Source organism: Hyperoodon ampullatus (genome assembly GCF_949752795.1).
Source record: "Hyperoodon ampullatus genome assembly, chromosome: 3".
In the NCBI taxonomy this organism is placed as follows: Eukaryota; Metazoa; Chordata; class Mammalia; order Artiodactyla; family Ziphiidae; genus Hyperoodon; species Hyperoodon ampullatus.
Window position 1 is genome coordinate 53,944,902 of NC_136916.1, and position 15,592 is coordinate 53,960,493.

At 36.7% G+C, this 15,592-nt stretch overlaps 1 protein-coding gene across 1 annotated transcript in view; it reads right to left on the reverse strand.

Annotated features, from left to right (window-relative positions):
* HERC1 (HECT and RLD domain containing E3 ubiquitin protein ligase family member 1) overlaps positions 1-15,592 on the reverse strand; it is a gene marked incomplete at its 5' end in the record, with an annotated part of 168,081 nt that overhangs the window by 119,772 nt on the left and 32,717 nt on the right. The window contains 7 exons of the mRNA XM_079700457.1: positions 2,267-2,440; positions 4,924-5,145; positions 7,380-7,571; positions 8,924-9,056; positions 9,182-9,334; positions 12,271-12,492; positions 13,477-13,602. Coding sequence (XP_079556583.1) covers positions 2,267-2,440; positions 4,924-5,145; positions 7,380-7,571; positions 8,924-9,056; positions 9,182-9,334; positions 12,271-12,492; positions 13,477-13,602 — 1,222 coding nt within the window. The remainder of the gene's footprint in view (positions 1-2,266; positions 2,441-4,923; positions 5,146-7,379; positions 7,572-8,923; positions 9,057-9,181; positions 9,335-12,270; positions 12,493-13,476; positions 13,603-15,592) is intronic.

Sequence of the window (15,592 nt, forward strand, 5' to 3'; positions counted from 1 at the left end):
GTCATTTCTGGATGCTTAGGTAAAAAATTAAGTTCAGACTTACCTATTTTACAGGTGAAAAAGTGAATATAAGCATGTAAGATTTTAAGAAAATCAACAGAGAATCTTAAAATGATAGTCTGTATTACACACAAAATTTTCCACACTAGGTTCTTGAGAGATCATCTGTTCCAAGGGATTGCTTGCTATTCTGAAAACTGCTATGACTTAAAATCAAACGACTCCATTTCAAGAAGGCTAATATTCAATTTAAAAGCAAACTGAAGTAACATCCTTTGCAGTATGTCAAATTTATCAGGGATTATCCTCCTGTGCAATGTTCATAATAATAGGTTCTTTTAAAACACCTTCGCTAAAGTTATAGTCATTCATACCAAGCACTACAAAATGTTTCCACTACTCAGGTATAAAGTCTAGGCTATAGTGTACAAGCAATTGAACAAATGGAGCCATAAGAGTTTTTATTCACTTTATGTTTATACCCAGTTTTTTAAAGTGCTCACTGAAAAGTAACAAGTGATAATGTGTTATAAAAGAAAACCTGGGCTTCCCTGGTGCCACAGTGGTTAAGAATCCACCTGACAATACAGGGGACACAGGTTCGTGCCCTGGTCCAGGAAGATCCCACATGCCACGGAGCAACTAGGCCCGTGCGCCACAACTACTGAGCCTGCACTCTAGAGCCCGCGAGCCACAACTACTGAGCCCACGTGCCACAACTGCTGAAGCCCGCGTGCCTACAGCCCGTGCTCCGCAACCAGAGAAGCCACCGCAATGAGAAGCCCACGCAATGAAGAGTAGCCCCCGCTCACTGCAACTAGAGAAAGCCCACACGCAGCAACAAAGACCCAATGCAGCCAAAAATAAATAAAAATAAATTTATAAAAAAAAAACCTAACCACACATTCCAAGAAAATGATGCAAATAAGAGGACAGCAGAAAATACAACTTAGAAAAAGTAAGCTTTTTTTCTCCTCCACTATCATACTTTTCTACCACTGGTGAAAGTCAACACAATAGAATGAATAAATGAATGACAAATTGGATGAGATTAAACTTTCAAAGGTATCATCTCACTGGTGTTTTAAAGATCTGAATGATATGTATCTCATTTTTACTATATGAAGTAAAGGTGAAAATGTATTTACTTTTACCATTTTTATCACAGAAGGAAGAAAATCCAAAGACACGGGGGAGCAGGGACTAAAGAAAGAGCAATGTGGAGAAAGACAACTAGGGGTATGTGATTCTGAACAATCCAAGTCATTGTTAAAAGTGGATGGGAGGTAAAAAGAAACCAGGTATAACCTTTGAAAACTTGTACACAAAATTAATTTTATTAATCAAGTAATATTAGAAACTGAGATACCACTACACATTTGCATAGCACTTTACTGCTGTACTTAATAATATACCTCATTTCAAACTGGCATCTTCACTAGCACTCTAAAATGGGCAAGTGTTTTACACAGGAGGAAAATGACCAAGGCCCAGAGCTCAAACTTCCACATACACATCATTTCAGTTCTTCAGCAGGGCTCACAAAGGGAAGAGATTCATTAAACAGACTCTTACACTAGATCCATTTATGTTGCATGAAATCCTTCAGTAAAATGCTGCCTCTGGATTTATTTTTCACACAAATCCCAATTTTCCCACAGTGGATTTTCTTCAAGTGGGATATATGTATATAAAAGAATACACAGGGTTTCATACCAAGCACTTCAAAATGTTCCACAAACAGGAATAAGAAACTGTTTTTAAAATGTTAATTGTAGGGACTTCCCTTGTGGTGCAGTGGTTGAGAATCCACCTGACAATGAAGGCGACACGGGTTTGAACCCTGGTCCGGGAAGATCCCACATGCCATGGAGCAACTGGGCCCGTGTAACACCACTGCTGAGCCTGTGCTCTGGAGCCTGCGAGCCACAGCTATTGAGCCGGCATGCCACAACTACTGAAGCTCACGCTCCGTGACAAGAGAAGCCACCGTGGTGAGAGGCCCACGCACCACAAGGAGTGGCCCCCGCTCGCCGCACTAGAGAAAGCCCGCATGCAGCAGCGAAGACACAACACAGCCAAAAATAAAAATAAATAAAACAAATAAATTTATTTTAAAAAAATGGTAATTGTAAAATCCCTTTTTCTATAAAAAAGTAATAGGGTAATCCCTGTGATTTTCTATTTACATATGTTATACTATACTTATATTAGTTGGTATTATGAGCTATCTACATATTTAGCCCCTTTATCCTCTTCATCTTACCTTTACTAATAGCATAATCTTGCATGCTGATCCAAAGGCTTCGAGCCGGCTCTTTTGAACAACCCAATGCCAAGTCTACATAGACAGCAATTTCAGGCCGCAATTTGTAATCAAAAGGCTTCTGTTCTTCATTTCCCGAAAGAGCTACTTCTAATAGGCAACTCATACATTTATCTAAAAAAAAAATTACACAAGTTATCGATTTCAAGCTTTGTAAATTTTGGTGCTACAAATAAAAGCTTACCATATTTACTTAATGCATATGAAATGATACATTTCAAACCATTTTAAGTAGATGCTACAAAGGTAAAGTCCTTTAATGCTTCTCAATTGGGCATAGTATCACCCCTTTCTTTATGTGACTAAATGTAACATTCCAGGGAGGAGTTCTGGCATTTTGGTAGGCAGGGCCCTACATGTGCAGCACAGTCTTGTGTAACAAAGAACTTTCTTGCTCAAAATGGATTGATATCCTTGTTGAGAAACATATCCTTGTTGAGAAAAACAAGAGACTAGCCAAGATTTTTCTTTTCTTTTTGTAGACTTAAGGGAAAATAATCACTTCAGTATGATTTAAGGGAGATCAAAGATATTGATACTTGAACAATTTCTCAACTGATACTTACATTTGTTCAGGTGGTTCCTAACTTTCCAATGGGACATTTGGCATTAAGAATTCATTTTCCATTTAAAAAACAAAACACTTCTCTAAATGACAGGTTCCTGGGCTAATACCCAAAGTCAATTTAACCCACAATATAACTAAATTATCATTTATTTACAATTTTACAGACAAGAGCCTCTTCCTAATATATGTAAGTATTTTTTTAGAAGCTACTGCTTATCTTTGTTTTTTATTATTATCATTTATTTTTGGCTGTGTTGGGTCTTCGTTGCTGCGCACGGGCTTTCTCTAGTTGCGGTGAGCAGGAGCTACTCTTTGTTGCGGTGCACAGGCTTCTTGTTGTGGTGGCTTGTTGCAGAGCATGGGCTCTAGGCACATGGGCTTCAGTAGTTGTAGCGTGCAGGCTCAGTAGTTGTGGCTCACGGGCTCTAGAGCACAGGCTCAGTAGTTGTAGCACACGGGCTTAGTTGCTCCGTGGCATGTGGGATCTTCCTGGACCAGGGCTCAAACCCTTGTCCCCTGCATTGGCAGGCAGATTCTTAACCACTGTGGGAAGTCCAATATATGCAAGTATTTAAACATAAAATGTAACATTTTAATAGTTTCATAATTTTATAATTTAAAAAGTGAAAAATAACATTAAAACTGAAATTGATTATATTCATACCAAAGGCCAGTTGAGTAAAGTACACATAACAGAAATAGGAAGGTAGAGATAAAGATACTTTTGTCCTCAGGAGGACATATGGGACTATCACAGAGCTAAACACTGATAGCACTGGAACTACCTTTATGATGTTGAATACCCCTTGAAAAAAACCATGATTTTACTTTTTTTGATACAAACGTTCCTAAGTACCAGTCTAGCATTCATCAGCCATGGCTGGAATCACTTTCTGGTTCATAAATGAAACAATGAATATACACTCCTATTTGGAAAAGGAAGAAAATCTTCAACATCTCTCACTCCCACCCTCCAACCCTCCAACCCCAAAGCAGAAATCTCCACGATTTTTGTCATGGTTTCTACTTTTTGTTTCTCCTCTTGAGATTCTCTTAGATTGAGATTTCTCTTAGATTTTGCTTCTTGGACACTCTCTGAGTCTCTTTCTCTTATCAGAGAAATAATAAATTTAAAATCTAGGGACTTCCCTGGTGGTCCAGTGGGTAAGACTCTGTGCTCCCAATGCAGGGGGCCCGGGTTTGATCCCTGGTCAGGGAACTAGATCCCATATGCCGCAACTAAGAAGTCTGCATGCCACAATGAAGATCCCACGTGCTGCAACTAAGACCTGGCACAGCCAAAATAAATAAATATTTCTTAAAAGTAAATAAATAAAATCTAATAAGACCATATGGGCTATCTAACCTAACTCATTATTTTAAGGATTGAAATTAGAGGTTGAGAGAGATTAAAGGACCAATCCTAGATAAAACAACTACATCATCTATTCAGGAACTGGAGAAATCCTCATGTTCAGTCTGAGAGCTAGCCTACCATCAAAGTAGACAAATGGAAGATGAGGCAGGAAAGGAAACCCCAAAGGTATCATAAATGGGGAGGAAAAAAATAAGGAATCACACAAGGTAACATCAGCTTGAAAGGAGGACAAGCTGGGAGGAGAAGGGATTGGCCCTCACAACTGAGACGTGTTTATGACCTGAGCCCTGGTAAGTCATGGTCAGTAACCTTCTATGAAGCAGTTTCATAACCTCCAAGCCCCAGAACACAAGTAATTAAGCATTTTCCCATTTTTATGAGTTAGATGACTTGCTCAAAATGAGTGATAAATAAAAACAGAGTAGAACCAGACCTACATTTCCCTAGTTCAGGGGCTCTTTTCACTATATGATGCTGCAGGACTTAACTGTTTTTCTGATGGCTCCAAGTTACAGTCTTGGATCCCCTACCCTGCAAATGTTGCATTTGTTTTCTATCAGTTCTCTATTCAGCAAACCCAGAATAAGAGAAATCTCCAAAGGAGGTACAAACAGAAGCACGTATTCTAAATGCTGCAGAGAAGCACATTACCTAACTGAGGGGTATCCATTTCTACACCGTCACTAAAAAGTGGTGTTTTCATCCAATATGCAGTGTCCTGTTCCTCTGGAGACACAGGCGAACCCTGAAGCATGCCACCAAGACACTGCCCAATAAGAAGAGCAATTGTTCTTTCCAGATCAACAAGCCACACCCAGGACTGGGCTGGCTGAGGTAATGGCACACCAGCAGGATCAATCAGTTCTGGCCCTCCTGAAAACAAAATCATTAGTAATTTATCTGGTGTTGAAGATTCTCAAGCTTTTTCATCTATATTGCACTGCAACAAGACACTGAAGCAAAATAATTTTATAATGAAAACATAGATTATAACACTTTCTGTATATATTCTCTTTAGTAGGCTAATTTAAAATACATTCAGGTAAGTTTGCCATCAAATAAAAATCTGCTTTGTAAAGTTACTGATTTTGAGATAAACAGTGAAACAGTACATGGCAGAATTATCCCCCATTGATTCTATTCCTACTTTTCACTATCCAGATCAAATTTCAACCTTAAGAGTGAGTAACTGAGGTAGCTCATCCCTCCAAAATCAAAACAAGAGTTGATCTAGTAAAATGACACTTAGTATTGTTCAATGCTTTTAAGGCCTGAATTCAGATCTGTCCTATACTAAGATCCAGACCCATGGTTTCTTATTGTACATTTGTTTTTAAAAGTTCTTCACTTAAAAAAAAAAAAAAAAACTACAGCTAGCCATAAAGATAAGAAGAGATATCAATGAAATCATAAAAGAAAAACACAAGAAATCAACAAATTCAAAAACTGGGTATTTGAAAACACTAATAAAATGGACAAACCTCTAATAAAATTAATCCAGAAAATAAAGATGGCATAAATTTTAAAATTAAAAATACAAAAAGAGGATATAACCACAGATACACTAGAGATTTTTAAAAACTATGTGTGAATATTATGAACTTTGTGTCAATAAATTTGAAAACCAACAAAATGACATTTTCTGAAAAAATATCAATTTCTGAAATGGATTTGAGAAGAAACAAAAAGCTACAAGAGAACAATAACCACTAAAAAAGAAAATTAATAGCTAAAAACCTATCTATAAAAAAACACTAGAGCCAGATAGTTTTTGTAAACTCTTATAAACCTTCAAGAAGAGATAACTCCTAAATTACACAAATTATTTCAGAGAAAAGGGAAAAAAAGGAAGATTCCAAACTGATGTTATGAGGTTAGTATAATTGTGGTCGTAAAAATGACACAAGGATAGCATGAAAACGGAAAATCATGGGAAAAAATCAGTTATGAACACAGATGCAAAAATCCAAAATAAAATGACACCTTCCTCACCTAATACAAATAGAGTAAGTCTTAGCAAATTCTGAGATGCTTTAGAAAAACAAGAGTAAACCTGGAATGGCTCCATATAAAGCCTAATCAATATCCTGATACAGCTGTAACCTTAACACTTGACTTCATCTAAATCCAGTTGTCACAGAACAATGGGATATAAGACGGGCCCTCAAAGTATTCTGTCCAATCCCAATCTCTCCAGTAGAAGGAACCAAGGCTTCAAGAAGTTATAAGTGACTTGCCCAAGATCATACAGCCAAGTTCAAACAGAGCCAATACTAAAATCTAAATCTTTTTATGCCTTAGACCAGGATTCTTTCCATAAAACATATGACCTCATTTAAACCTGAAAGGTTTTTAAGATTTCAGTAATGAAACTCCTTTGATAGCCTTAGGACAGACAGACTTCAATGGAAAAATACATTGATGTTTTCTAGACATGATATTTTAAGCTATATTCAATGGAATAAAATCATCAACATTTTATAAATTAAGAGTGAATTCACATATTATGTCTAAAATCAAAATGCTATTTCCTATAAAGTACCTAAAAAGAAAAACACAGAGAGATAGGTTTCCAATTTCCATCTTTTACATTCAATCAGTTATCTACATATCCAACCAAAATACAAAATATTTTACTGTTGAATAGAGATTTAAAATTAAAAAGTTTGCATTTAAGAAATAAAACAAATCAGTTCATTGATTGTAAAATGTGTCATTATGCTGTTGACTGATTTATGAAACAATGCCTCCTATCATCCACTGTAAGATGTATCCAAATTAAGCCATGTCAAAATTTGAAGAAAAGCATGTCTTGGAATCAATGAAATATACTATTCAAGCCTGATGATCAGATAAAGGAATCAATGAAATATACTATTCAAGCCTGATGATCAGATAAAGACTCTATTCGTGACACTTATATATAAGCAACTTTCTTAAATTTTCCCATCTCAGTTGCCCACTTCACACTATAAGCTCTTAGACAGTGACAACTTTATCTTTTGAGTACATTAAACAACCAAGTGTCAGATATGATTTACCTGATGCATGCAAGAGAAACAACTTTTCTCAAGCGCATTATTTGCTCCTTTATTATCTTTACTTACCATGAAGAGGCCACTGTAACTCTTGGTCTTCTAAAAGAGTGGCCGCTGGCAGGAGTCTATTAAGGCAATCAAGAGGTGGCAACAAGTCGAGGAGGTAACTCAATAAAGGCCGAGCTACCGACACTGGGAGTAACAGTAGGGAGTTAACAATCTGGCAGAGCATACTGCCTGCAGCTGAGACGTATATCACATCTATGAAGGGTAAGAAATTTAACAGGCATCAATTGTTTCAAACAAACTTAAAAAAAAAACCTAATAAATACTATTTTTGCCTAGAACTCTTTGTTGAATTATTATGTAACTCTCTGGTAGCTAGGGTTGAGTTAGTATTTACTCACTTTCAGAAAGTGTCGCCAACAGACACTTTATGGGAAAGCACAAATATCTTGTGCCAACAAATTCAAAGGATTATAGCTGCTTCCCTTAAAATGCATTATGAATTTCTCATTCACAAATTTGTTCTCATTTTCAGATTTACTCAAGAAATATTTATTGAACACATACAACATATCAGGCACTATTATAGGTGAAAGGTGTACAGCTGTGAACAAAGAACTAAAAATTCCTGCCCTCATGGTGCTTACATTCTACTGTAGGAAGTCTTTTACGTTTTTTAAACCAAATTTATTTTTTTTAAATTAAAACCACCTCAAAACATCTGGCTTTTTAAAATTATCTGTATTGGTTTTTAATCAATTCTGTGTCAATATTTTATTGTATTTGGGGGCAAGAAGACCATTCAGAGATGAGCTCAATTTGAACAAATTAAGTTTTAGACGCCTGTGGAACAACAAAATGCAAGTGTCTAGTAAGCAATGGTTTTAGTTTCGCAGTTTATTTATTTCTTTGTTCAGAGAGGAAACTTCAGAAATAAGTTGCTTTTGGACAGACTTACCAAATTTTACCTATCTTTGGGATAATCAAGAAAAGGCACCTAGTAGGTAACTAGAGAAAGGCTCTTGTGTAAAAAAGGAGTTCTCAGCTAGATGCATATATGGGAGTCAACATACACATGGCGGTTAAAGACAACAGGACCAGATAAGATCATTCTCAGAGAAAAGAGGGTTGCGGGCAAAATTCAGAAGATCCTAAACATTAAAGGGCATGCCCAAAAAAGAGGAGCTTACAGGAACAGACTGAAAAAGAGTGGTCAAAGAGATATGTGTAAATACAGGATTGTGACTACACAGAAGACCAGAGAAAAGAAAGCGTTTCAAGACAGAGATGGTAAATGCTAAAGAAAGGTAAAGAAATAGATGAAAATCTCACTTTATGCCATTTAATATTAATCTTTTTGAGTATATATCATCTAATTCCTTTAAATTAGACCTCTGTCACACCAATTAGCGTCTTTTAAGATTAATCAGATCAATCACTGTTGCCATCACCCCAAAACCAAGATCAAAGGGATCTTCGATAACAAAGGAGATTCAACGTCATTCCTATTCCACTCAGAGGTTTCTGGCCCTCTTAAAGCTTTGGAAAGGCCAAGAACTCTTGCTTTACAACCACTGATTAAATATGAAACCCAGTACCAAACACACCTCTTAATTTTTCTCCAACGCTGCCATTCCAAGGGCTTTCTTTGAGCAAATTTGCAGAACGTGAATAAATATCTGTGGCATGAGGCAACAAGAGCTGAAGATGTTTATGAAGCAATGCCACACTGCTTGAGTTCTGAGGAAAAAAGTTCCTAAATTACTACTTTGGAAGATTCAAGGTAGAAAAATATCATGGCTTACCCAAATATCTGAGTTTCAAGGTCCCTGAGAAAAGACCATAAAAGGCAAAGAATCACATACCTCACTAATGTTATTGATATGGCAAAATGCCAGCAGCTGTTTCTGCAGTGAACATAGCAGTTCATGAAGATGAGCAGGCTGACTGTTCTCTGAAGACGATGTTCCAAGTAGAAATTTATCACTATTCTTTTCTAGCTCCCCAAATGCTTGATCCTAAAATGATACATAAATTAAGATTATATTTGAAGTGTTTGAAAGTGAAATTAATGTCCTACCATAAATGATTCTGATTTAAGAAGCCACTGTCTCCTTTCTCCCATTATTAATCTTTAAATCTTTGCTATGTTGTCATTAGCTATAAGGTGGTAAGATTTATCAAGCAATTTCAATTTGTTTTTCCGTTAAGAAAAGTTTCACCACAAAAACTTTGACAATGCAGAAAACAAGATAAACGAAAACAATACCCAAAGACAACACATTTCAACATTTTAATGCTATTGCTTTCCTGACCTCCTATGTAAAGGTTTTGTTTTCACATATTTGAATTTCGAAGAACACAATTCTTAGAAATTAAATTTATTTCTGATTATAAAAGAAGTAAGTGGCCTAAAGAAACATGACAACTAAATACAATGTATGATCCTGGATTTGGGGGAGGGGGAGGGTGCCATAAAGGACATTACTGGGATAACTGTAGAAATTTGAGTATGGACTATGTATTATACAATAGTTCTGTGTCAAGGTTAAATTTCCTGAATTCAATAATTGTTCTGTTGTTATGTAAGAGAATGTCCTTATTGTTAAAAAATATAAGTGCTTAGGAACAGCCAGCATGACATCTGCAGTTTACTCTCAAATGATGGATGGAAGAAAGGAAACAAGGAAAGGCAAATTTGGCTGAAGCGTACAGGAGAGTTCTTTGAAAGTTTCTTATAATTCTTGTGGGAGTTTTAAGTTATTTCAAGTTAAAAATATTTTTTTTAAACAGAAATAGTGTAACAAATTTAGAAAATACCAAAACTGTATTTTAAAAAACTTTAGATCACCATTTAGTCAACCACCGTATCTAATATTTTTTGTGTATTTCTTTCCTGATTTTTTTGTGACTTTTCGTTTTTTTCATAATACTGCATATTCTATTTTTAGTCTTCTCTTTTCTAACAGATCCACAAATATTTTACATGTTTTCATAAGCCATGTGTACATAAAATTTGAGACATAATATTCCACTGAGTATATATATCATAATGTACTTAAACCATTCCCCAACTTTTAGATATTTCAGTTGTTTCCAACTTTTCTTTCTTATAATAATGATGTGATGAACATCTTTATGCATAAAGTATGGTCTTTGTTTATAAATATGCAAGAGAGAGTCACAGAACATTTTAAGGCCCTTCCCATATAAGCACCTTTATAAGCAGCCAAATTAGCACTGCTAGAGACTGAATGAATGAATGTTTGTGTCCCTTCAAAATTCTTGTGTTGAACCTAATCCCCAATGTGGTGGTATTTGGAGGTGGGGCCTCTGGGAGGTGATTAAGTCATGAGGGCAGAACCCTCGTGAATGGGATTAGTGACCTTACAAAAGAGACCCCAGGGAGTTCCCTTGTGTGAGGACACAGCAAGAAGATGGCTGTCTATGAATCAAGAAGCAGGCACCACCAAATCTGCTGCCTCCTTGATCTTGGACTTTCCATCTCCATAACTGTGAGAAATAAATTTGTGTTGTAGATAAGCTGGCCCACTCTGTGGTATTCTATTACAGCAACCCAAACAGACTAAGACCAGCACCATTATTTTAAAATCTTAGAACATGACAAATTTGGTTAAATTACATCAGAAAGAAACAAAAATTTATGATTTTCAGCCTAAAAGCAGTTAGTATTTTATTTCCATTTCCATATAATATACACATCTACCCAGCCCTACTGGCATAAAAAAGGCACTACTTTAATACAATTTTGGGAAAAAATTTCAGTTAATACCAAATGGATACACTGTAACATTGTTCCCATTCCATTTGCAGCCAAACATCAGCTCAAATTTACATCCTTAAATCTGAAAGAAAATAATTCTATAGGAACAACTGTCACTCTGACTTAGTCAACAACCTTTTAAGTTGGGCAGAACAGAACACTAAGACTTGTACAGAAGAAAAAGAATATACAGACCTGACCCTGAAGAGTAGGAGACAATATGAAATGATACACAAACTATTCAAAGTTAAGTCACATAGTACACTTTGACTCTAAAAACTGATGAGAGGTATGCAGTTATAATTACATGGTTAGAAAAGGTTATTTGAGCAAGGCTTCCAAGAACGGTCAAGTGTTAAAGAAGTCATAGATTGGTAGACAAGAAGAGAGAGGAGGAAATAGGTGTGCCACGCATGAGTTCAGATGAGTGTGGTGTGTAAGCCAAATGATGAAGGGTCTGAAAAAGTTCTGATTCAATAAAATGAGGTTATTTAATACAACAAGGTTATTCTAGCAGTAGGATGCTGAGAGGAGACCAGCAACAGTGACAACAGCTATAACACTGCTATTACCATTAGGTCGTGATGGCATGGATTAGAACCCATAAAAATGGAAAGAAAAAAAGTGACGGATCTAAGAAACACCAGGGAGTAAGAACTAAGAGCATCCTAATACAGAGAAAGCTATACTGTCCATTGTCTTCTCTCCTACTGACCAGCCTATTTTTAATAATTTAATAAAATAATAATTTTAATTAATTGACCAGCCTATTTTTAAACAATTTAAACCACATTGTTTAATTATAAGATTATATCTGGTAAGGTTAATCCTTTCCTCGTTCTTCTTCTCTTGCAAAATGTTGTTGAATATTTTTACCTGTTTATTCTTATACATTAATATCAGAAAAAAAATTGGTAAAATTCCAAAACAAATCTCTTTGGAACTCTCAACTACAGGTCATTTGGCACCCACAATATTTCAGAAGATCTGACATATTTCCCCCCTTTCGGGGAGTGGAGTTTAGTTTTACTTATTTCATAAGCGTTTAAATGTCAAAATACCTTGACCTGAAGTGATCCCTACCCCCTCCAAAAACAAAACAAAACAAAACAAAACCAACCCAAGTTTTATTTATTTATTCTTTTTAACGACAAAAAAAGAGCAACTTACTGTATAAAATCCTAAATTTCTTAAGAGAGTCTTCATCAAAATTTCAGCCAGATGGGTGTCTGGATGGCAGCTCTGAGTGCCATAAGGTTGATCCGACAGGTTTCCATAGCCAGTACATACAGAAGAGAGGTCAGCAGCATCGGAGGGTGAGCTATAGCCAAGTAAGGAGGCTACATGGGTATGATCCTGCAAACTTGTTAGAATAATATCCAGTTGCATTCTCTAAAGAAAAATATTTCCATCGATGAAATAGGAACACATAATAATTAGCTTAAAATGCACTAGAAAAGTAAAAAAAGGATCCCGGGGCAGGGGGAAATATATACTAATGATGCTAACTAATCCACTTAATATCCTAATGAACAATAATCTTTTAGGAAGTCTGTAATTTTTTAAAAAGCTATCCCACTAATACCTTTTGAGAAATTGCAACTTATAGTGTTTTATTACATCCTTTACTACCTGAAACTCTTAAGCTAAAATGGCACACTCTACATAAAGATTTTAGCACTGTAAGTAAGAGGAGTAGACAATGTCAACAGATAAATTACACTATACATTCTTCTACAGAATTACCAATGAAACTATTTATTCTAATGTTTAAAATAAATCACTTGAAATCTAAACTAATACAAAATACTCATTGGAAAGCATCTGTGGCTATTATACTGCCAGTATACCACTTTTTCCCTCAAATCTATAACTCGACAATTGATTGTTCTACTTGGTTGAGCAAAATGTACTTATTTTAACGTACATAAGATAATAAAAATGGAAAGAAGAAGCATACTCATATCATCAAGTACTTTTTCACAACAGTCATCTTCTTTTACTTTTTATGTAAGCAATTTCAAAGTTCTGGGCATGGAACCAACAGCAGCACATGCCCTTGATTTCAACTCAGAATACTACAAATAAACTAAAAGATCTCTGGTTTGACAGTGTGAGCAACACTGGAAAAATCAGACATAATTTTAATAATTAGCCCCAAATCATTTAATAAGTTATCACTTGCTTCAACTTTCATTAGAAATCTGGGAACTCTTCCAGCAAAAAACATTAAATACTAGGATTTACCAGACTCATCAAGTTAAGTATTATTCCCTGAACACATGGCAATCGATTAGCTTTATTTCCCTCTCAGCCTTTTTTTTTGTGTGTGTGTAATATAGTACTGGTTTACTTAGATACCATGCAAAGGCTCACCTGTCCTTTAGATAAGCTTTCCCATCTATCAGGTCCTTGGGGTAAAAGAGAATGAAGTAATTCCATACGTTCTCGTAATGGAGGTAACAGCATGGTTGCTCCCACTGACAGAGTTTCAATTACCACCTAATATAAAAAAGAAAAGCAGATTTATTTGGCCTGGTTCTTATCTTTTTAATAGAAAAACATAAAAAATAAATCCACTGACTATTAAGAGCAAAGAACTCTAAAGAAGGTGGATCATGGAAGTCTAAAGAAGGAGGCATGTGAATAAAAGAAAGCATGCCAAGTCCTTCTTTAGATGTCTTTAAGAAGACTTAGAAGGACTTCCCTGGTGATTCAGTTGTAAAGAATCTGCCTTACAATGCAGGGGACATGGTTTGATCCCTGGTCGGGGAACTAAGATCCCACATGCCACAGGGCAACTAAGCCCACGTGCCACAACTACTGAGCTCACGTGCCTCAACTAGAGAGCCTGTGTGCTGCAAACTACAGAGCCTACACACTCTGGAACCCGCATGCCACAACTACAGAGCCCATGTGCCCTGAAGCCTGCACACTACAACTAGAGAGAAGCCTGCACACCACAACTAGAGAGAAGCCTATGTGCTGCAACGAGGAGCCCATGAGCCGTAGTGAAAGATCCTGCATACCTCAACGAAGATTCTGCGTGCCACAACTAAGACCCGACACAGACAAAAATAAATAAATAAATAAATAAATAAACAAATAATAAATCCTTTAAAAAAGAATTCATGCATAAAAAAAATTTTTTTAAAAGAAGACTTAGAATATATATCTTGGGGATTTCCCTGGTGGTCCAGTGGTTAAGACTTTGCCTTCCAATGCAGGGGGTGCGGGTTTTGATCCCTGGTCAGGGAGCTAAGATCCCACATGCCTCACGGCCAAAAAACCAAAACATAAAACAGAAGCAATACTGTAACAAATTCAATAAAGACTTAAAAAAAAAAAGAATATATATTTTGGATTTGCCACTAAGTAACTAGTCATTATGCAATAAATATTTAGTGCTGAGTCTAGTGCTGAGCCTGGTAAAGCTCTTTACAAAGTGCTGGGGATGTAGAAATGAACAAGACAGATAAAAGCCCTGCTTTCATAAGCATACAGTCTAGTAGGAAAAAGAGATTCTGAGTAAGTAATTTTAAGTGTGAAAGGAGTCACATGGACAAAGTAAAAAGAAATGCAAACTTGATTGAGCTCCCATACATAAAGGAAATTAACATGGTCTATGGGTTCATCATGGAGGGTCTCCCTGAGGATTGGGCATTTAGGTTAAAAATTGAAAAATGAGCAGGCCTTGGTCAAACAAAGGTCCAGGTATCAGGAACAGCATAAAAAATAGCTGTATTGGGGCTTCCCTGGTGGCGCAGTGGTTGAGAGTCCACCTGCCGATGCAGGGGACACGGGTTCATGCCCCGGTCCGGGTAGATCCCACATGCCGCGGAGTGGCTGGGCCTGTGAGCCATGGCCGCTGAGCCTGCGCGTCCGGAGCCTGTGCTCCGCAATGGGAGAGGCCACAATAGTGAGAGGCCCGTGTACCGCAAAAAAAAAAAAAAGAAAAAAAAAATAGCTGTATTATCTTAGGCCCCATAACTTCTCTGGGTCATAGCTTCTTTACCACTAAAATAAGGATGCTGAATTAGAAAAAAAGAAACACTCAATGATTAAGAAAAGAGCTCTTATAAATTAAAAATATGACATAAAAAGTAAAAACCTCAATAGGAGGGTTAGAATATAAAAATTAAACTTCTCATAAAGTAGAGGGGAGAAAAGATGGAAAACAGGAAAGAAAACATAAGAAAATTAAGAGGACTGGGGACTTTCGTGATGGCGCAGTGCTTAAGAATCCACCTGCCAATACAGGGGACATGGGTTCAATCCCTGGTCCAGGAAGATCCCACATGCCGCGGAGCAACTAAGCCCATGCGCCACAACTACTGAAGCCTGCACTCTAGAGCCTGCAAACCACAGCTACTGAAGCCTGCATGCCTAGAGCCCAGTGCTTCACAACAAGAAAACCCACCGTAATGTGAAGCCCGCACACCACAACAAAGAGCAGCCCCTGCTGGCTGCAACTAGAGAAAGCCCACGCGCA